This window comes from Crocuta crocuta, unplaced genomic scaffold, assembly GCF_008692635.1.
Source record: "Crocuta crocuta isolate KB4526 unplaced genomic scaffold, BGI_CrCroc_1.0 scaffold56, whole genome shotgun sequence".
NCBI lineage: Eukaryota > Metazoa > Chordata > Mammalia > Carnivora > Hyaenidae > Crocuta > Crocuta crocuta.
In genome coordinates, this window is record NW_027531334.1 from 7233877 (window position 1) to 7257155 (window position 23279).

Here is a 23279-nt window from a genome sequence, read left to right on the forward strand (position 1 = left end):
TGTTATGGTCATTTAAGGGTTTATTTATTGTTTTTTAAATTGTATTTGACCAGTTTGTCATTTTAATTGAAGCAGATTAAATGCTCAATATAACATTTAAAAAATCTTCACCTCAGTTCAGTCACACATTGATTAATGGCATGGAAAATACTGTGTGTGTATGAAACACAGCAGAATTTCTGTCATACAGTCTGCTACTCAGTCTCCTTTTAGGTCACTTTAACCACTTTCTTGGTGAAAAATTAACTTTAATATTAACCAAAATAAAACCCAAAAGGTGAATATATAGCAAAAGAAATACAATTAACTCTTGAACAACATGGGTCTGAACTCTATGGGTCCACTTATACTATGGTTCCTTATGATGTTCTTAATATTTCCTTTTCTATAGCTTACTTTCTTATAAAAATTCAGGATATGATACATCTAACATACAGAATATGTGTTAATTGACTGTTTATGTTATTAAAGGATTCTAGTCCACAGAAGGCTATTAGTGGTGAAATTCTGGGGGAGTCAAAAGTTTTATACTCAGATTTTGGACTGCACAGTGAGGGAGTTCAGTGCTCCTAATGCCTGTGTTGTTTCAGGGGGCAACTCTAATATTTTCAGGCGTATCCATTATATTCTTTCAGATAAGGTATTAGAAACTTGGCAATAGAGCTAGCAGCAGAAACAAGAACACATATGATGAGTGCTATTGAGTATTCATACTTTACTTTTATGTAATTATTTTAATTAAACTATGTATACATATTTTACCCTCAGGATACCGAAAGGGTCTCCTTTGTCTAGTGTTTCTTCTACTTTTTCCAAAACAAAATACCTAGAATTCCAAATGCTTTCCTAATTTTATATAAGATGGAATAAAGTTCTCTTTTTCTCAGTATTTTACTAAATAGCCAGTTATTTCTCATCAGCATTATGTATATCAGTTGTAAACTTGAGGCAGTTTTTTTCCTCAAGGGACATTTTCAAATGTCTGGAGACATTTCTGATTGACACAACTTGGAGGCTGTTCATGGCATGTAGTGTGTAGAAGCCAGGGATACTACTAAGCATTGTATAATGCATGGAACATCTCCCCCCACAAAGAGTTGCCTTGCCCAAAATGTTAATAATGCCTTAGCTTAGAAAGCCTGATGTATATAACTTCATTCTTTAAAGATAGTGGAATAAAGCATCACCTTTAAATTTAGTACCCATCTTTATACTGCCATGATAATTATTTAGATAATGACTTATGAACAAGATTTTAGGTAGCTTCATATGATAGGAGGGAGTTGTTCCTCAAAGAATATTCAATTAGAGTAAGTTATCAGTTTGTCTCTGCATTTCATAGGTTACAGAAATGCCTTTACTTTTTGTGATTGGGTTCATGTAATTCTTTGTGTTTTGTTTGTTTTTTTTTTAAGCACATAAATATAAATCCAGTCTTATCAAGGAGAAAACCATTCTTTTATTTGTTGGTGGACTAGTGGTCACTATAGCTGTCATTGTTGGAGCCATTCTTTTCATCCCAGGTAAGACACAGTTATATGAGGGAGGCAGGATTGATGGAGATGAGGGCCCGGGGTGGGGGGTGGCTGTTGTAACACATTACCACAAAGCAGGTGTCTCAAAAGTGTAGAAATTTCCTCACAGTTCTGGGGGCCATAAAGCTGAACTCAGGATGTCCTCAGCGCCGTAATCCCTCCTGAGGCTCTTGGGGAGAACCCATTCTTTGCCTCTTCTAGCTTCTGATGTTTGCTGGCACTCTGTAGCTCCTTGGCTTGTGGCCCCATAATTTTAGTTTCTGCCTTCATGGTGTCTTTGTCAAATCTCCCCCCTGCCTCTTAACAGAGACACTTGTCATTGCATTTAGGGCCCACCTGGATAATCCAGGATAAACTCCTCCTTTCAGGATCCTTAACTGAATCATCCTTTGCTATATAACGCAATACTCTTTTGCCATAGAAGTTAATATTCAGGTTCCAGGGGTTTGGAGGTGGATATATCTTTAGGGCCATCATTCACCCCACTGCAGAGGCAGACTTCATTTTTCCAAGAGCTGGAAGTGGGGATGAATGTGGGAAACCAGTCTGTCTGAAACCACTTGCTTTTGGATACGGTAGTGGGTGGGGGAAGAAAGGGTGTGCGGCACATAGAGAGATGGCAGAGATGCGCTGGGGACCCACAGTGTGGACTGGAAAGCTCTGCTGTTGCTTTGGAGCTGGGTGCAGTACAGGTGTACTGTTTAGGGACATAAATTTGGCAGCTCTGTTTACCTCTAGAGTTATGACGCAGGGAGGATGAGAAGAGTTCAGAAGATAATTTGAGAGAACAACTGTTTTGACTTCGGGACAGATTGAACACAGCAAGTAAAGGGAATAGTAAGAGGGACTCCAAGTTTCTCATGGGAATTCTGTAATGTAGTTGAGGCAAAGCCAAGTCAGGGTTTTGACATGTTGGTTTAGATGTTGATGTTTAGTAGATGTTTTAAGTTTGTTCTTAATAAAAAAAATAGTGGTTTTGTATGAAGTTTTGGGAGAAATAGATTTTTAAACCTTTTGCAGTTTGTTAAGAGTTGTATTAATACACTTAGTAAGTTTGAGTACTTTAACTTCCTGTAAAGTAGGAAGTACATAGGATAATATTTTCAATATTATTTTTTATTAACAGGGGAATATTCAACAAAGAATTCTTGTGGACTTGGTTTAATCGTGGTTCCTACAGTAATTTTAATATTACTTCAGTACTGTGTGTTTATGATAGGTAAGTGTATGTTATTAGCATGATTTTTGTCTACGTTTTTCTTTTAAAAAACAATTTTCGTTAAAATATTTCTTGTATGATTTTCTTTCTTTTTTTTCTTACAACTTAATAAAAGCTTATATTCTTAGTAACATTTTCTCTGTGTGGATTAATTTTAAGGTTAGTTTAGGTTTTCAGGGCATTCTATTATTTGGTAAAAAGTAATTTTCATATATATTTGATGGTAGGCAGTGGATTTTTTAAATTATATTACTTCTTAACAATTATCTTCATATTTTTATTTCTTTTTCTCAGGTTATAAGTAGACACTAAACATGCCCTTTCTCTTCTTTTGCTAAGCCTCTCTTAAAGAATAGTTCTACAAATTAGGATTATCAATTATAAATAGAAATGGATCTTTTTTAGTTATTGGCAAATCTCAACATTGTAGTTTTAAAAGATGATACATATATCCAGACTATGAATGGTATAATCTTAGTGCATTTTTGGAGTCAGTCACTAACATATTTTTGTTATTATTACAGTTTATTTTTTCCTATTTGCACATTTAACTCTTGGTGTTTGAGCTTATCTCTGGCTTGGTATACATTGGAAAGTTATTAATTTGTTATAAAATCACAGATCTAGACACACAAGACAGAGGTTATGATGTTTACAGTGGCATGTTCTGCATAATGGTTCTCTCTGCCAGAGCAATTTTATGTGCCTGTGGTGAAGTCATGCATAATACCCATTCATACTGTAAAATGCACAAATGTGGTAAAAGCAGCATTGTTCTGAGGTTTGGGGTAAAAAGCACCAGTCCAGCTCAGCTCACTGTGAAAATAAAAGACTGCTGAATATGTGAATCTGGAACAGACTACTGTGTGAAAAGGCAAAGTTTAGATCATTGGGAAAGAATCCAACATCTCTTAAGGAAATCCAGAGTCAGTCTTTGGTCATCGAATATTATTATTGATTGCACAAAATACAAGTCCATGTGATTGCTTCTTAAACACTCTCAACCCACTTTTTCTTCCTCCAGGTGTTTGGATGTCTTCCTTCACCATCGCCATATTGATCCTTCAGGTACTGGGCTATGTGCTCTCTGTGGTTGGATTAAGCCTCTGTGTCTCAGGTGAGGGTTCTTCTTTCATCCCAGTTTGTCTTACTACAGATTTCTCTTGGACAGAACACTTCTTCCCTCTTCTTTTTCTTATCCTTTCATCCATTCCCCTATTGAAGGACATCCTGCTGCTTTAGTTTTTGATGACTAAGAATAAAGCTACTATAAACATCCATGTGTGTGTTTTTGTGTGGACATAAGTTTTCAACTCCATTTAAGTAAATACCAAGGAATGTGATTGCTGAATTGTTATGTTAAGAACATATTTAGCTTGTAACAAATTGCCAACCTATCTTACAAAGTGGCTGTGCCATTTTGCATTCCCACCAGCAATGAATGAGGGTTCCTGTTGCTCCACATCCTTGCCAGCATTTGGTGTGGGCTTTGTGGGCTTTCTTTTTTTAACTTTCATTTTTCCCCCACTGAGAATAGTGCTTTCCATATTGCCATGAGAATATTGGCCGTATATGGCTTGTGGGTTGATTACTCTAGCAGCCAAACTGCTACGCCTATATTTGTGGGAGAATTTTTGAAATAACCAGGCTCCAATTGGTTGGAACTTAAGGCTTTACACACTATTTTCCATTAGTCTTGTTGTGTTAAGGTACATGTTATGCAAACAAAATCTTTTTTCTCTTAATTTAGAGGCATTTCACTGAGTTAATGATGAATATATGTAGGTAATTTTTGTTTCTTAATAATTAGAAAAATAATTACTCTCCTTAAAACTTATTATTGTTATTGTTGGTTCTTTTAAAAAGTTCACTTATTTCATGTAGATTTATTATATAAAGTCTCACTTGTTTTACAGAGTGCACCCCAGTGAACGGCCCTCTTCTGATTTCAGGTTTGGGTATTATAGCTCTAGCAGAATTACTTGGATTAGTTTATATGAAACTTGTTGGTAAGTCAATCTTATTTTTGTTAGCCTGTGCCAAGAATTTCAAATATATAATTTGGAAAACGCTTTTGATTGTCTCTTACAGTTTATGACTGAAGAAATTTATCAGTTTTTCCAAAAATGAGAAAATATAATGAATGCAGCTGTATTTTTTAAATAATAAAATTGGAATGATTAGGGGGTAATGAGAGAGGATAGAAGTAATGTGAATTAATGAAGAGTTTAGATTCTAAAGTAGTTTTTAAAAAAAATGGCTTTATGTTTTAGAATTTATAGACTATATTAGCTAAAAGGAGAGATGGTAGAGGATTCATTTTAATAGGAAAAGATTTTTAACTGTCCCATTGTTTCTATGAGAGAGCTCTTTCACAGAGACCTCGTTGCTACTTGCTCTTCTTGCAAATTCTGTATCGACCATGGCTCCCCTAAGTAGACAGGTCGAAATTCAAAATCTGCCACTTTTGTTAAAAGAACAGTGTCCTCTGACTTCACTTGACTTAAAAATATTTTTAGTTAAGAGACTCTTAAATATAGAGAACAAACTGAAGGTTGCTGGAGGGAAGGGGGGGCTGGGGGGATGAGCTAAATGGGTGATGGGAACCAAGAAGGGCACTTGTTGGGATGAGCACGGGTGTTATATGTAAGTAATGAACCATTAAGTTCTATGCCTGAAACCATTAATATGCTATATGTCAACTAACTTGAATTTCAGTAATATTAAAAATAAAATCTCCCATAACAGCAACAGTGAAACTAATATAATAAAAACATGGAGTTTTAAAATTTAGGCTTTTACTATCTTTTTAAATATTTATTTATTTATTTTAAAAATCCAGTATAATCGACATACAGTGTTATGTTAGTTTCAGGTACACAGTATAGTGAGTCAACAGTTCTATGCATTCCTCAGTGCTCATCATGATGAATGTGCTTTTTACTTCCCTTTACCTATTTCCCCATCCCCCACCCACATCCCCTCTGGTAACCACCAGTTCTGTATAATTAAGAATCTTATTTTTGTTGTCTTTTTTCTTTTGTTCGTTTTTGTTTCTTAAATTATACATATGAGTGAAATCATATGGTATTTGTCTTTCTCTAACTTATTTCACTTAACATTATACACTCTAGATCCTTCTATGTTGTTTCTTACTACTTTTAAAATAAATGGTTGTAAGTGTGAAATTAGCTAATTTTTCTGAATTTTATATTTAATCACTAATTTTCAAGTAACAGATTTCTATATAAATTTTTGTATTTTTATATATAGAGGCAGGTACTTTTAGCTAGTATGTTGTCTTATTTAAACTAAAAACATTCCATACAATTGGTTTACATTAGTATCCCTTTTAAAAAAATTGTTTTTTTATTGAAGAAGTAAACCAAATTTTTAAACATTTGTCAAAATAATCAAAAGTGGCCAGAAACTGGAATAAAAAAAATCAGTGTTCTGCTTTAGGTGAACGTTACTATGTTTCAAAAATTATATGAACCTTGAATTTTTAGTCAGATTTTCCATATGGCTTACATAATACTGTCAAAGAAATTTTACCTTTGTTTCTGAACCTCAGCTTTTGCTGACTGATCATTCAGTTCAATTTTGTAACATATTCTGTCCCTATTTAGTTAATGCTTATTAGATAAACAAAATACTTAACTAAAATCTCCCTATCTTTGGTTTATGTGGTTCTCGTAAGTCAGAGTTGTTTCCTCAATGAAGTTTTCTTAGGTCATGACTTACAAGTCCATAAAAACATAATGAAGACTTCTCAGCACAGTGGTAGCTATCACGAGCATCACATTAAGAATGTTGATACATACTCTATTTTTGTTGTGTATTTCAGTCCCCATTTGTGTGGTTCTTGAAGTTGAAACTTCTAGTTATGTTGCTCTGTGTGAATGTTTGAGAACAGCATGTGATCTTCAGTATTCATACAACATAATACAGTATTAGGTGTCTTTGATTGTTCTTCTTATTCCTCATTGTCTGCATCATCCTCCCCTTTTTTTTTTTTTTAATGTTTGTTTATTATTTGAGAGGGGGGAAGAGAGAGATAGAGAGAGGCAGAGAGAGAAGACACAGAATCTGAAGCAGGCTCCAGGCTCTGAGCTGTCAGCACTGAGCCCGATGTGGGGCTCGAGCCCACGAACCACAAGATCATGACCTCAGCTGAAGTTGAATGCTTAACCGACTGAGCCACCAGGTGCCCTGGATCATCCTCCCTTTTATTGCCTTGCTCCCTGTGCCTTCCGCATTTAACAAAGAATGATGTTCAGTAGAGTTGCCAGCAGGTCTGGAATGCTGACTGAGGTGGAAAGAGGCATTGTCTAGCCCCACCCCCACCCCTTGGCCCTGTCTCTCCCTTCTCCATAAATTACATCCCAAAAAGCTTGTGAAACCACTGTAAGAACACATACTGTTCTCATGTGAAAAATCGAAGTGAAAGTGAAATCCTAAAAAAGTTTCCCCAATTTTTTTTCTTTATCATAGTTTGGCATTTAAGTATTTGTATGTTAAGAATTTAGTCCAATTTTATTGACATTTTGAGAATATTCTAAATTAACTTTCCAAATCAACTTGTCTAATGCCAGAATTCAGAGGCACACCTTCGGTCAGTTGAAGGGCAAGAAGAGAAAAGGTACAGGAAAGTTGCTTTTTAGATAATGTGGTAAAATAGGAAAATTAATGTGTTTTCTTATATAATCTGAGTGTGTAAATATCAGCATAGGTAACATTAAGGTTGCAAATTTTAGTATTTTTTATCAGGAGGCAGATACTGTGTTTCCAAAATAAATTTTACTCGTTTACTCGTTTACTTGTGCTCTGTTTTGGAAAAGCTTAATGAATGAATGCACTAAAATCCTCAGATTTTATTGTTGTTATTGTTGTTAAAATCCAAGCTATCTTCTTAAGAGTAAGTTAATGGCCCTATGAGAATTTTAACTTTGTTATTTTTATTATTTCCAAGTTTAAATTTGTAGCCTTAATTGTTACTTTAAAAATAAGATTTTTAACTTTCACTTTTTATGGTCTTTTTAAACTGTGTTGGATTTTATTTTATTTTTTTTACTGGAAGCATTTAAGTTTTACAAAATGAAATTGGGGGTAGAAACAATAACAATGTGAGATCATATAGAAAATTAAATAGAACTAACTAAACTCACTAGAGTTAGGCTTATTGTTTATATGGAGCGTTTATATCCATTATTTATAAGAGTCCGTACTTGTTCATTTTGTTTTCCTTTTTTTTAAGCCATTACCAGTTCAGTATAAAGGGATATAATTTGTTTTGTTATAAATCAACCTACTAGTAATCAGAAACCAGATTTATCACAGCATGTTACTTGTTTTAGAATGGCATGGAATGAATATATATATGAGTGATATTTTATAGCTCAGTGTTAGGATGTTAGGAAGAGGTAGGTCTGCTATCAGTAGGAAAAATACTTCTGAAACTTAAAAACCTAGAAATGTATTTCTGTCATGTGGTCATGTTTCAGGGAGAGAAGAACAAATCAGGAAGAAACCTTGCAAGGGAGCTCATACGGAATCCTTAAAGCTTGTGGTTTAAAAATAAATAAATATATGTATTTAAACTACATGTATATGTGACTACACACACACACACATATGTATGTATATACATATGTAGTGCCTTAGCCCAGTAACTGCAGATAAACCACAGTCATTTTGTCACCTTGGTCATATGTGTGTGGGAGAGGATTAACTCAAGTGAAGTTAACCTTTGCAGTGTTGGATTTCATACTGTTTTTATACTATTATTAGGGGGAGCACAGCTGACTGGTATCCCAGCTCTTATTTTCCAGAATGGTCTAGCCAAAATAGATGTTCCTTGGACCTGAGAATTGGAACTCAGAAACTATTCTTTACATATTATTAGGATAGAAAAGGAGTTACTTGGAAGTTCTTTTTTTTTTTTTTTAAATGTTTATTTTTGAGAGAGAGAGAGAGAGAGAGAGAGCACGAGCAAGGAAGGGAGGGCAGAGAGAGGGAGACACAGAATCCGAAACAGGCTCCAGGCTCTGTGCTAAAAGAGCCTGATGCGGGGCTCGAACTCATGAACCGTGATATCATGACCTGAGCCAAAGTCGGAGGCTCAACCAACTGAGCCACCCAGGCACCCCTTCTTGGAAGTTCTTAATGTTAATTCTGATAAATAAATTTATGATCTCTAAAATCTTACCTCTGATCCTTCACGCTACCAGTCAGAAATTTGCACAGCTGTTCAGTTTTCTTTTCTTGAATAGAAAGTAGAGGCATGGTTTAGTTGAAGTAATTTGTATATGTATGTAACTGCTGTTCCCTAATGAAGTTCTATAGTTCTGCTTGGCTTCTTTTGAGAGGCTACTAAGTGTGATTCACACATATTCCCAACCCATTTCACTCCATACTACTTTAAAAAGTGGTTTCCTATGGGAGATGGGCATGGAGGAGGGCACTTGTGGGGATGAGCACTGGGTGTTATATGGAAACCAACTTGACAATAAACTATTTGTAAAAAAAAAAAAAAAAAAGTGGTTTCCTAGTTTGGCTACAGGGACCACACCACTCCCCACGTGCCTCCTGTAAGGGAGATTTACTTTAAAGCCACACAGGACACTAGCAGAGATGGGGATCTCCTGAAAGCTCAGATACACCCAGACCTCACAGGGGCTGGGACAGTAATAAGCAGTTTAGGAATTAGAAGTTCCTGATGAATCTCTAAGAATTGAATCATCATGTTACCGTGTGAGTAACCAGAGTTAGTCAATGCCCATCTGCAGATTATACTATGAGTTTCTCTCTGCTTCTTTTCCTAAGAGCTCCTCCTCTCCTTTATGGCCTCATCTTAGATTTTGTTCTTGTCTTCTCACTGGTAGTTTCTTTTATGTTTGTCTCTAATCTTTGAGCTTCTCTCCCAGCTTGCTTTCTGTTTCCTTGTCACCTTCTTTCCACCATCAGCTTTCTGGTCTACTTTCTGTTTCTCCTCTTCAGGTCCCAGTGGGAGAGAGAAACTTTTCAGGCTAGTTAGTCACCGTGGTCTCTGTTTGAGAGAGCCTGTCAGCTTCTGGCTGGTTTCTACATTGGCTGCCCTTGCATAGGGTCTCACTCCCACGGCCCATCCACTTTGGAAGCTTGGTAGGGGTGGATGTGGGGGAGGAATGGTAGTAAGTGAAGAGCACAGAACACTAGAGCAGTTCTGGGGGCTTGTCTCAGTAGCTCACAAGCAAATCCAGCCTTCCATCCAACACACTGGACAATGTAACTGCCCGTTAGCATCACCTTCCCACCACCTGCTTACAGGATGTTGCTGGTTGATGCTTTTATATACGTAGGACTCATTCTGATTTAGAACTGGCTTCAGCTGCTCTGGGACCTTCTCACTTGGCTTTTTGTAAGGAATTCTTTTTCCCTGTGCAACTGAAGTAAATGTTTTTCCCTTTGTCTCTTTCTCCATGTCCTGTATTCCTTCATCTTCATTAACCAGTCCTTTCAGAAGCAGTGCAAAGGGTAACTTGGAAAACTGAGAAAGAATACATGGAGAAGAGGTTGATTGTGGCTAAAACTAACTGCTTGGAGAATTCATTAAACTCCGAAGGATCTGAATTTTTTTTTTTCAGTTTGTTAGCTATTTGGAGCTTTGAAAAGTGGAAAGATGGAGGCAGAAGAGAAGACTGGGGCACAAGGAATGAAGACAATGAGCTAAGGGCAGACAGTGGTGAAGATTGGTTATTGCCACCTTCTATCCACATTCGGGCTGGGTTGAGTGGGGAGGTATATAGAGAGTCCACAGTGGGGATGAATAGATGATAGCATTTTTCCCCAAGAAGTATAACAAATGGCTTATTTAGGGGAAGATAGCATGTACTAATGAGAGACTATATTTGTTTATTATTTGATGTAGGTGGATCATTTGATCATTATATTCTATCAATGCATAAAATCATTTGAAATTAACCATTAATAATCATTGAGATTAAACATTATATTGCCTTAATTTATTAAATTTATTTTCTCAATTTTTGATTATATTAGCTTCCAATCAGAAGACTATACAACCTCCTAGGGTAAGTTAAAGTTTCTTAAATGAATTTGGAATGGTCAGTTGATGGTTTTGACTGAGAAATGTTAATTGACATGTTGAAGCCTTTTGCTCTCTATTCAATGTGTATAACATCAGATTAAGAGAATATTGAAGTCATTTCATGACTTTTGCATGAGTAGATCCAACTTACTTAAAAACACGTTTGGTCATTTTAGTTGCAATAGGATAGAATCTGTGATTCCTTAACATTGTGCTGATTTCTCAAGTGACTTCTCACTTTCTCAGAACTGGAAAGTTTCTGTGTAAGAATAATGGTTATTATCTCTGCTGAAGGAAGCTGATTCTAATATATTGCTCACATGTTGGCTCCATTTGATGTATGTGTACAAAATGATACTTCAGGCTTTAAAATGAGGGAGAGAGATTTGTATGAAATTGATTTCATTAAAAATAATAATCTGTGCAATAAATGTACATATTGCTGAAACATACCTGTTCTGAATTATTCATTCTCTTTCTTCCCTCATTTTATAAGCATTTTTCTTCCTCTAAACTGTACTATAGTTTTCACTCTATCTTGGGTACCTTAAAAACTAAGAAAATTCCAAGAATAGGAACAAATTAGGAGATAAACCAAAATGGGTAAATGAGCAGATGAAAAGAAAAAAAATGTAGAAAATCATCATGTCACAGGCCCATGAACTATTTTATTGAAAGAAGACCTGGAGAAAGCTATATTGTACTCAACGTTCCTAGAAAGGAATAATGGTAGCTCTATCTGAAATGCCAAAGTTGAGACTTTTGTCTGGGGCAGGAAGTAGAAATTACATATACCCCTGAGTCTGACAAGCCTCTTCAGACATGCCTGAGAGGCAAGGAGGAGGGTCTGGGGTGCATCTTTCCACGGGGGGTTATTCTAAAAAGATTGGGGCTGTAGCTACATTGGTCACCAACAGTGTTTAAAGTGCCTCTGTTAGAGATAATCCAACCATTGGACTCTTAAATCTTTACACATTTTCTTTCCTTGTTACTGAGTTCTGTTTGCATGATTTGAAAACAATTGTGTTTTTGTCTCCCCTCTTGTTTAACTGTATTATCTGTTATCCTGTTGCTCTTTATGTTTGCACTTTTTTTTGAGAAGTTTGAATTTCTTGAACTGCAAGAGGCATAGAAAAAATTTTAAAAGACTAACACAGTTATTATTAAACTATTAGGTAAACTTGGCAAGCTTTGTTTCCTTAACTTTTATTTCCTTACTTTGTTTTTACACTGTAGGATTCACTCTTTAGAGTTTAAATGTTAGCATATATACATTTTAGTATAAAAGGACATGAAGTAAATTCTGTTTTTACATAAATATATTTTAAATATTTTCCAGAAAGCTGTAGAGGAACCCCTTAATGGTATGTGGTTATTACAAACTTGTATATTCTTCTTGATCCATTACCAAATGATAATTTGAACTGGTCCCCAAAGCAGTTTGAATGCTCCATCTATGCCTAGGGGGAAAAAATCTCGTTTGTTTTTTTTTTCTTGCCTGACCGCTCTTTTCTTGATTATTTGTGATACCTAAGAGTATTACTGTTGTAATGTTCTTACCTCTGAGAAGAACGCACTGCTCAGTATCTCTCCAGTCCTTGCTTGCACTGGCCAAGCAGTATTTGGGCGAGAGAACCATTGCCTGTTATTAGCCAATAGAGAAGAATCTCCAATTTCTGATTTATAAATTTCAGATACAGAATCTCATCGCATAGTGAGACCCAAGTATCTCACTTTCTTTCTCCCTAAACCTAGATCTATGTTCCCAACTGACTTTGTTTCCTTTGAGAGTGGATATGAGCCACAGACAGGCTTTTGTAATAAAGTAATAGACCTAAAGTTAATTTGTCTTTATAACTGTGGAATAGTTAGCATGATATTACTGCATATTTATTTATTTAGAAATGTTTTCTAATTGTTTAACCTTACTAACTGCTTGGCTTGTTACTAATCCTTAGCATTTAAAGAATCAAAAGGAATGATGAATGATGGTAAGTGTAAAATGCACCTACAATTATAGATTGATTAAAATACAAACATTGAAAAGAAATAAAAGGGCTTTTTGAAAGTTTACTTTTTTATATATAAAAGGGACACTGTCAGATCATAAAGGTCTACATTTCTTGATTTATAAAACTTAAAGCTCCTTGTAAGAGTTGCAAAATAAGTGATATAAAAGCTGTAGGGTGTCACTAATCAGACTCTCCCGTCTCATTGCTCATAGCAAAGAGAAATTACTGCTATTTTTAAAAACATTTTTCAGTTGCAGCATCTGGTGACTGTAACTTTTAAAAATGCTTTTTAGAAGACAGATAATCTGGAACAAATCTTTATAATCTTGACAGAGTTTCTTTTATGCTTGTATTGGCGATTTGTTGCATTTAATTCATGGGGACTTAATATCTCTGCTTTTCCAAGCAGGGACTCAGTTGTAACCTTTTGAAAAAGGATTTAAAAGAGAGAGAGCAATGTTTAGTCATTCAAGCTTTTGTTTCTTGTTTTGGAACTCTGGGCTAATAACTTCTGATTTGTATTGAATATTTCAAAGACACATTTGCTAGTTTTTAAAAATAAGTAAGTCGGAGATACTGAGTACTATGAGTATTTGTTTTGATTTTGCTTGAAGATGCTGTGATATTTCAATTCTGTTAACGTTTTAATAATTATATGTTTTTATCTTATCAAACATTTCTTCATACCTTTGATATTTACAGTCATTCCTTGGTCATGTAAATAGTTGCTATTTTACTGCTCTAACCTCCTCACCTCTACGGCAAAGTGCAGGATTTAACACAAGAGGCTATATTCCCATGAGTGCAATTAATTTTTGCTTAAGATTAAAAACAGGCCAATTGTGTACTGGTGGACAAGGTTTAAAACAGTGTTTAGGCTGTGTTCAACAAGGAATCACGGGATGATTCCACTTTTGTAGGTTTTATGACACAGCCGCAGCCTTTACTACAAAAATGCTTTACTTATCAAACACCACCTGTCTAAAATCAATAGAGAGAGTAGATAGTAGGAATAAACTAAGTGACATAAAAAAAGGAACTAGTACCTGGAATTGTGGCATGGTTTGTCCATGTTTACATTCTCGTGTTTTCTCTTTTAATTTCTTTGCTCTTTTCCTACTGCCGTGTGATTCTTCTGTAGTTGTATGAAGAAACGAAGCTCCTTTTCTGTTTTCAGAAAACTAGTATAAGAACCTCAAGTTCTTAGAAAGCCTCTTCCTTTATTGATTTCATGTGACTTTTTTGGAGCTACCGTATCAGTAGATACAGCAGTTTTTGTGTGTATGTAGCACACAGAATCTATGATGATCTTTGAAATTCCCTCAATTTTGCTAATATAGATGTTTAGAATTTGTTTTTTTTTTAAACCCGTCTTTCTGGTGTGCTCCATGCCCTCACATTGTGTCTGGCCTTGTCAGTTTCTAACTGTCCTGAGGACCACAATCCCATTTTCTCTTTCACTTGCACCTTCTCACATGTTTATTTCACTTACATCAAATGAATGATGTAGGTCTAAAGTGAATGTGATAGAATATTATTCAATCTTTTTGCTTTGAAAAATGAACATCTCTAGTCTTCCAAGCCAACCCAGCAAACTGAGATTATCACACTTTGTTGATTTTTATTTTCACTTGGCATTGGCCTTTTACTTACTACAACTAAAAAGGCTAATGATTTACTGTTTTACATCTGTGGCCTTTGCAAATCTAAGATTAAATACTTTTTCTTTATTTTTGGATACTGTATATCTGAAACAATTCCAGTTTTTAAAAATTTATCAATTTGTTAATGAATAGAAAATAGTCATGAATAATGATTATATGTTTATTTTTCAATTTTCCAGAGTAACTGAAGTGAAGTGATGGACTCTGACTTGGAAAGTAGTAAGACATGAGAGGAATACAATTATGTTTAAGCACCATGGCCTTGATTCACTGTTCAGGAGAAGAAAACGAGAAAAAATAACTGGTTCTCATCTGTGGGAGAAAGTAAATCATTGACCCTTAAATGATTGTTACAGTTAAGTTTTTATTCAAAGCATTTGTAATTTAGTTAATAAAAGAATTATTATCTGTGTTGTGTGCCCAATTGAGATCCAGTTTTTTGTTGTTACTTTTATTCAGTAAAGGGCAAGAGTAGAGTGGCTAATTTCCAAGAATGATGCCTTTCAGATCCTAGGGCCCTCGACTGTAGTTCACTCGTTTGAATTGGTTTGAGGTGAGAATCACCTGACACCAAGCTGGTGGTTTCCCAGAGAGATCTGTGAGGAACGGTGGCGTCCACAGAACCTTAGCAAACTTGGGTTCACAGCCGCTTTGGCAGTTTATGGCTGCCGTTAGCCAAGTAAGGTTTCTGGCACTTCTGGGTCAAGGGAATAGCAAATTTAAGTACAGACTGGAGTTTGGTCGGGAACATCTTGAATGCCGCCTACATGTGATCCGGCAGGAGACTGTGGTCTTCATTCTTGGGGGTTGCCATTTACACGTTCTTCCTTCAGCATACCGTGTAATGACTCCTTTCCAAGTTTAGGGTAATTTTATTGATGGATGTGTTTCTCTTTTATTCACACAACCTTTTAAACCCTGTCTTGTCCTCCTGTTATTTGCTTCTGCTGTACAAGATGTAGCATCTTTTCTCCTCTTTGAACATGGTCCCGTGACACGGTAGCAGCATTGCAGAAAGGAGCCAGACTTATTCTCAGAGAACTATGTTCACACTTTTCAGCAAAAATAGCGATGGTTGTAACATATGTATTTCCTTCCTCGGATTTGAAGGCACAATCTACAATGTTTCTTCACTTCTTTTCTGATCTGGGGCATGAAAAACCAAGATTGAGATTTGAACTGTGAGTCTCCTGCATGGCAATATAACGTGTGTCACCGTCAGGCCAACAAGCCAGCCCTTGGAAGGGTGGTTTTGTTACTGTTGTGTCTGTGTTGCATGATAAACATCATCATCTCCCTCCTGTAGTCCTCCTCCGGGAGCCCCTTACTCTAAGATTGGAAAGTAAAACAAAATCCCCACCATTCCTACCCCCGTTAGAAGAAAACTAACATTCTGACAGTTGTGATCACCTGGAGTACTCTTAGCTTATTAGCACTTGTTTCCCTCTTTTGTGTGTGTGTGTGTGTGTGTGTGACCCGTGCATCTTCTGTGTGGACAACAGTGGGTACCTACAGGAGAGCAAATGTTAATTTCATGCTCTTAGTAAAAACATCTAAAAGCTCTTTATTGGATGGAATTCTATTTAATGCAAATATTTGATCACTTAAAACTTCAAAAACTTCTAGGTAATTCGCCAAGATTTTGACTGTTCACAATACCTTCTAAAAATACTAGTAATTCTTCCTGTCTGTGTAATAAGACATTCCTATCTGTAGTTACATTACTAATAGTTATTTCTTAGTCCACTGAATGTTGCCATGTGCCTCTTTTATGCCAAATTAATTTTCATATTTCATGTTGGGACCAAGTGGTTTTGCCCATGGCAGACCTCAATTTATGACCTGCTGATGCTTCTCAGAAAACTGAACAATGAGGACAGCTCTTCTTGAAAAAATAAATTCTTTTTCTTTCCTAATTGTGTTGCTGTCTGAAATATTACCATATGTAGAGGGAGCTGTATTCCTTTATGTAAATCTGATGGCTCTTGCTGCTCTTTTTCCCTCTGAAAATATTTATATTTTACTAGTATTGTTTACTACTTTAGAAATCAATTTTGATGAAAAGAGGAGAAAAGCCCTTGAACTTGAAAAAGATCCAGATACCTATTAAAAAGAAAGGTATGGAAATCTTTATAGTAAACTTTTTTATAAACTAAAGTTGTTATCTTTTAATATGCAATAAACTCTCATTTATTTGGGGTTCAGTCTCAGGACCCACCCGTCCTTTGTGTTCTCTTTAATGCTGCCTGTATTTTGAGGCACTCACTGCCCTAGACAACGCACAGAGGAAGCAGAGAGATGCCAGATGACATCAACTCTTGCTCTTACTGGTTGTCAGCTTCTCTGGAAAAGGGACCACTCAGCGGAGCCCTCTTGCTTGGGCATCATTGGGCCAGGTCATTCTCTTTAAGTCAGCCTTGTCGTGGCTCCCGATCTTTTTGTCACACCAAATTAGAATTGTTCACAGTGTTTTGAGCGTCACATATCCGTTCCTCCTCCACACAACCTGCTTTTAACTCAGTGATCCCAATTTTTGCCACCGACTCTTCCACTCTATTTTATTTATTGTACATTCTCTGACACCACTTGCACTTTTTGCAACAGCCTTTCCAATGTTTTTGGCTAAATGATTTTTCCATCTCCTTCAAAGTATTCTCCTCCAGCCCTGCCTCCCCTACTGGCTCTCCTCTGTAGTCCACCCCCATCACTGCGACTGCCTTTCATCTCTTACATACCTTGCTTAGTACTTCACGTGTGTCTGCTGAGTTCTAGCGGGGTTTTTTTGTCTTGCTCTCTCACTCGATTTTGAAATTCTGTTACGGCAAGAGCTCTTTTATTTTCCCCTTTCTCTTCCTGCAGTGTTTTGCATACATTAGATGTTCAGTACATAAGTTCAGTGATTGAGAGTTGGCTGTGTTTAGATTTCCTACTATTTTCAGTAGAGTGATCTAGATAGTTTTCTTTTTTGACAAATTTCACATGCTCTGAAAACCTTAAAAGGTGATGATTTTTCACCTGGAAACTCCAGGTCCATTTTGTTTAAATTTCTGAAAATGTCAAGATGAAAACAATGGGGCTATCCCAAATTTGAGAGTATTGCTCATTCTGGGATGCTACGGTCAATTTAGTAAATAACCGGATTGTGATTTGAGTTAATAAAGCTCAAAAAGTGACAAGTTTAACTCCTTCATCTCATTAAGAATTAAGCTCTGTATCACCTTCTAGATGTCTTTTGTCCTAAGGGGGGTATTCAAAAACAGACCTGTGGGATGTGTATGGAAATGCATACTCCTTGATTGACCTGCCATTGGAAACTGGAGAAATGATTGTTGGGCAACCCTTTCGTCTTTTTATTATGTCTTATTTGATGGAGAGTTTGTTTAGAAACATTAGTTTTACATGTGTCATGTTTTCAAAATCACTAACTGCCATCACCCACTGGGGTCCTTTGTTAAGTCATTTTCCATGGCTAATAGGGATAATAATCCAGGTAACTTTTAAGAGATAAGCAACGAGCAGGAAGTTTTCCTGCCTTTGGCTTTTGACAGCTCTTACTTATCATTTAAGACCAGCTTTCCCATAAATTTATCCTTTTGAAAAAAAAGAGCACTTGTAATAAGCTTCTCTGTAAGGCGACATCAGTGGAATCTTAAAAGTGTTGTTATCAGTATTGATGAGAGAAGGAAACATTTCTGTTTTTATTAAATGGAGCATTATTTACAAAAAGCCATTGTTGAGATTTAGATCCCACATCGTATAAATATCCATTAACCATTCTAAATAAAGAAAACTCTAGTGTTGCTATGTGCAAGATCCTCTCTTGGGGCTTTTTTCCATAGCAATTAAAGGTGTGCTATTTGTCAGTAGCCATTTTTTGCAGTGATTTAAAGACCAAAGTTGTTTTACAGCTGTGTTACCGTTAAAGGTTTTTTTTATATGTATTAAATCAATCTATCACCGTTTGAAGCTTTGAATATCTGCAATCTTTGCCAAGATACTTTTTTATTTAAAAACATAACTTTGTAAATATTACCCTGTAATATTATATATACTTAATAAAACATTTTAAGCTATTTTGTTGGCTTATTTCTATTGCTGTTAAAGCAGACCACAAGCACCTTTCTAAGAAATTTAATTTATTGTATTTTCAGGTTGTCCATATTCTAGGTAACAATGCAAAGGATCATTTAAGATACTAATTTATAAATTAGTTTTTAAGGAAAATAACCAATAAGTAATCTTTTAACATATTAAAAACATTTTTTAATGTTTATTTTTATTTTTTTTTAATGTTTTATTTATTTCTAGGAGAGAGAGAGGGAGACAGCATGAGCAGGGGAGGGTCAGAGAGAGAGGGAGTCACAGACTGAAACAGGCTCCGGGCTCTGAGCTGGCAGTCAGCACAGAGCCCGACGCGGGGCTCGAACCCACGAACCGCGAGATCATGACCTAAGCGAAAGTCGGACGCTTAACCGACTAAGCCCCCCGGGCGCCCCTTTTAATGTTTATTTTTGAGAGAGAGAGACAGAGTGCAAATGGGGGAGGGGCAGAGAGAGAGGGGTAGCCACAAAATCCAAAGGAGGCTCTAGGCTCTGAGCTGTCAGCACAGAGCCACACACAGGGTTCAAACCCACAAACCGTGAGATCATGACCTGTGCCAAAGTCAGACGCTTAACCGACTGAGCCACCCAGGCATCCCCCACCAATAAGTAAACTTTTAATTGGAGCAAAGTTTTAACTAAAAGTTTTAAACAAGTCCCTTGTGTTGTATTTTCCCATGGTCTAGTGCGAACATCCCACGAGAAAGCAAGAACCTGGGTTCCGGTCCCATCTATACTGCTAACTAGCAGAGAACTTGACAATCCCCACCCCGTGTTTCTGTGCCCTCCTCAACTGTAGAGTGAGAGAAATCTCTTCCAAGACTGAAATGTAAATTAAAACGGTTCTCCATGTCAATTGTTTGTCAATTAGGACTGTTTTGATTACAAGTGAAAGAAAACTTGAAGATTCAGATGCACAGCTGGATTCTGAGCCTCAAAAAAAAAAAAAAAAAAACCAAAACCAAACCAAAAAAAAACCGGTGTCTTAAGAATCCAGTGTCCTGCCGGCTCTCCAGCTAGCTCTTGCCTACCTTCGTAGGTTGCACGTGATGGCAAAACAGCGGTTGCGATCCCAGACCCACCTTCTGCCAAGGTCAGGGAAGAGAAGGGAGGAAAAGAAGTGCACCTCTCTCTCTCTCTCAGAAGTCCCTTGCACCCCAGTGCTCTGATGAGGTCTAGGCCTCCCTTACTCACCTCAGCCAGGCATCTCTCTCTGGTGCTCCCCCTGAGCTGGCCTGATTCCCATGTCTGGCCTGGAATGGAGACTGTGGGTGCCATCTGGGGTGGGGGTGGGGGCTGAGGGGAAGTAAACTTGAAGTCAAGTCAGGGGATTGTTACCAGGTGATGAGATGTCATTAGCTTTAGGAGCACAGCCTCCCTAGTCAGCGCCACGTGCCTTACAGGTATGTACTCTAATTCTGCATTGTATGTGTGATTGTAGACTATTTGAATGGAAAATAATATTTGGCGGCACGGTACCATCTCATTTCTTACCTCATAGGCAATTTAATTTTTTATGCATTTGTGAGGACTTTTTTTTGCTCTCAGCAGGAGTAACTAATGGAGTTCAGAAAGCATTTAAATGGCCTACCTCCTGCACTGAAGGCTGCTTTGGATAGCACAGGAACTGCACTCAACCTGATTAGGACTCCTACAGAGGTGTAGGCTTCCAGATGCAACTGGATTTCATTTTTGCACGGCGCCTTTCCAGCTCAAGGCTTCAAGTTTGACAGCTTTAGAAAATACTGGATTATGGTAACACCATCTATGTAGGAAGGACATGATTTCCCCAGAAGCTCAGAGATTTGAGCACACAAGACAGCATTGGTGTTAGCAGTGAGGCCATGCCAGAACTCTACACCCAGTGTTTATTTTGCATATTGAAGCTTCATGCTCAAATCAGGGGGAAATAAAGTATTTAACCCTGGGTTATGGATAATTGGACTGATTGTTTAATGTTGAAGATAGCAGTACAGACTGCACAGAAGTGATGGTGGACCTAATAATTAGAAGTCCACTTAGCGAGCACCCACCCCTGTAGTCAGCTGATTGACTAGAATGCAGAAGCCATACAACTCTGAGAATAGCCCGCCTCCCTGTGAGGACCAGGTGTCTTTTCCCAACGGGGACAATGAGAAATGCTTCGTAAGCAGTATGCTTGGTAAGGAGCCCAATTTGGAGAGAAATGATTTAGAAGTCTAGAAACCGCAATCTGATGTCAGTCTTGATGCCAGGTTTGCAAAACTACTGCCTCCTTATAGATGTTGTCACACCATGGCATGGCCCAAGGCTCGGGATCCTCATCTTCACATAATCTTATTTGATCATAGACCGGCCTTCCAGAAAAGACAACTGTCGTTTTCCTAATTTCCTTTGAATTGCCTGCTAAATTCCTCAAGGTCAAACTGACAATATACATAAGCTGATGGACAATCTAAACACATGGATTGTTGGCAAAATTTAAGTGTAGTTTGCTTGAGATATCCAGTATATCTTCCATTGGAGCTCTCTACTTATTTACTCTTTAAATATACAGTAACTTAGCAATTTAAGTATACATAACAGATTGTGTGGGGAGATATCTCTCATGCTGAGGGCAACTGGAAAGTACTAGAATCTTTGTTCTTGCTACACCTCATCCCCTACCAGTTGTAGGACTAGTTTCCCCACCACCTTGGGTGAGAGCTGTGTGGTGGCAGGCCTCCAATCCTGACCCCCAGGAATGCTTCTCACTCTTTAGGGAATTTGCACCCCCAACTCAACCAGACATTTTTAGAATGTCATGTGCAGAAGCCCCATGTTGGCAAGCTAGAGGATGCATATATTTGGTTACCCAAAAAAACCTTTTTTACTGTAATGTTATCAAGTGTTCACTTCTCACAGTTGAATTGGTTGGGTACATACCTTGGATTTTTAAAAATCTGATTATCCTGTATTCAATAGAGCCCATGTCTCCTCCTATCTTTAGCTACATACCTAGCTATCAACAGGGATTGTTCTGGTAGCAACTGTTACTAAATTGGAATAGAAAATATTGCTGTGGGTCCTATGAAGGGATATATTTGAACACATCAAGTATCAGTTGTTCTTACTTTTGTTCAGAGAAAGTTGTCAGAAAATTATGGAATTTTTCTTTATGCTTGAAGCTCGTTGCTTTTAGCTGTTATGAGGCATTTATTCATTGCCTAAATTGTGAAGAAGATGACACAAAATGTTTAAAAGTGTTTTTTTTTTTAAGTTTATTTTTGAGAGAGAGAAAGAACACAAGTGAGGGGGAAGGGCAGAGAGAGAGAGAGAGAGAGAGAGAGAGACACAGAATCTGAAGCAGGCTCCAGGCTCTGAGCTGTCAGGACAGAGCCCGATGCGAAGCTTGAACCCACCAGCCGTGAGATCATGACCTGAGCCGAAGTCAGACGCTTAACAGACTGAGCCACCCAAGCGCCCTCAAGTTTTTTGAAAAGCATCCCAATTAGTAAAAGTAAATGCTCCTGTATTATTTTTATATTTCTGACAAAGTATTAAATACAGTCTCCTGGAAAACATCTGGCTAACGGGCTTGATTTGAAGAATTATCAAACCTCACCCTTATGCTTTCTGACTGGGATCATTCTTCTTTGCTGTATGAACAGAGTAGACTCAGTAGAGAAACCAACAAATACCCTCCTCAAAAGTACCTGGGACCCTCTGAAGGAGTCATCAGATACCAATGGGAAGGTCTCAACAGATTTTTCCTGAGTGATTGGAACCCCTGGGGGACCACTCAGTTGCTTTAACATGTGTTAATGAGACTGGTGATCCCCACCTGAGCCAGCTACTCATTTCTATGACTCCATCTAGTTCCTCGAAGGACTGAAAGCACGCCCCCGTTTGTGTCAGTTTCCCTTATGTAGAGAAAAGCTGCTCTCATGATCACGAGCACTTGGGTGCTGTCACAAATCGGCGTGGATGTCCAATGACGGGTAAACAGCTCCATGCAAAACCATGCCTCTAAATGCCTTGTTCAAAGTAACCAGGCACAGAGGCCAAGAGAGTAATTCATTCATATAAAAAACAATGCCTTATTTTTCCCCTGAAAGGCAAAACCACCACAATAATTCCTACTATATGTAGAAAACAAATTTATTTAAAAAAAAAAAAAGACAGGACAAAAAACAAATTCCTGAGTCAACGGATTCCAAGTGCCTGGATGCTGTCCAAATGAACCTGACAGTGACACAGGCGTGGATGAAAACGACGTCTTAGGAGTCTGCCTTTTCCGGTCCTCCTGTGTATTTTTATTCTTCGTACTGGAGATAAAAATAAGGGTTGACTTCTCAAGGTGAGGAGAGAGAGAAAGCATCATGTGTTCTTCAAAAGACCCAACAAGATAATAGATTTTTTTAAAAAACTGTTGCTGAGTGTAATGTACTTAGAGTTTCAAAGGACTTTTTTTTTTTTAATAACATCTTTGCAAGCAATAGAAAAGAAATCGAGAACTCCCCTCCCCCCGCCCCCCAGGGTGACTAAAGTTAGAATCCTGTCAGGGATTTAAAATCTAATCATTAGCCTGAAAGTAAAGAAGAGAGAGCAGGGGCCAAGTGTCAGCCTGGAAGACAATAACAGCCATGGCAATGTTCCGTAGCCCAGGCATTAGTGCCTTAAAGGATAGTTCAGCATTTAT

At 37.3% G+C, this 23279-nt stretch overlaps 1 protein-coding gene across 5 annotated transcripts in view; it reads left to right on the forward strand.

Annotated features, from left to right (window-relative positions):
- CD47 (CD47 molecule) overlaps nt 1–14947 on the forward strand; it is a 46804-nt gene extending 31857 nt beyond the window's left edge. The window contains exons 4-11 of one of the 5 annotated variants that reach the window (XR_013337026.1): nt 1416–1523; nt 2662–2754; nt 3779–3871; nt 4671–4763; nt 7350–7396; nt 10795–10826; nt 12183–12207; nt 14699–14947. Coding sequence is in view for 3 of the 5 variants with exons in the window: in XM_077771880.1 (XP_077628006.1) it covers nt 1416–1523; nt 2662–2754; nt 3779–3871; nt 4671–4763; nt 10795–10826; nt 12183–12207; nt 12802–12834; nt 14699–14703 (482 nt within the window). In the remaining 2 variants the exon portion in view is untranslated. Of the gene's footprint in view, nt 1–1415; nt 1524–2661; nt 2755–3778; nt 3872–4670; nt 4764–7349; nt 7397–10794; nt 10827–12182; nt 12208–12801; nt 12835–14698 lie in introns of all 5 variants that reach the window. The other 4 variants (XM_077771880.1, XR_013337025.1, XM_077771881.1 and 1 more) reach the window with 4 other exon arrangements.
- The last annotated feature ends 8332 nt before the right edge of the window (nt 14948–23279 follow it).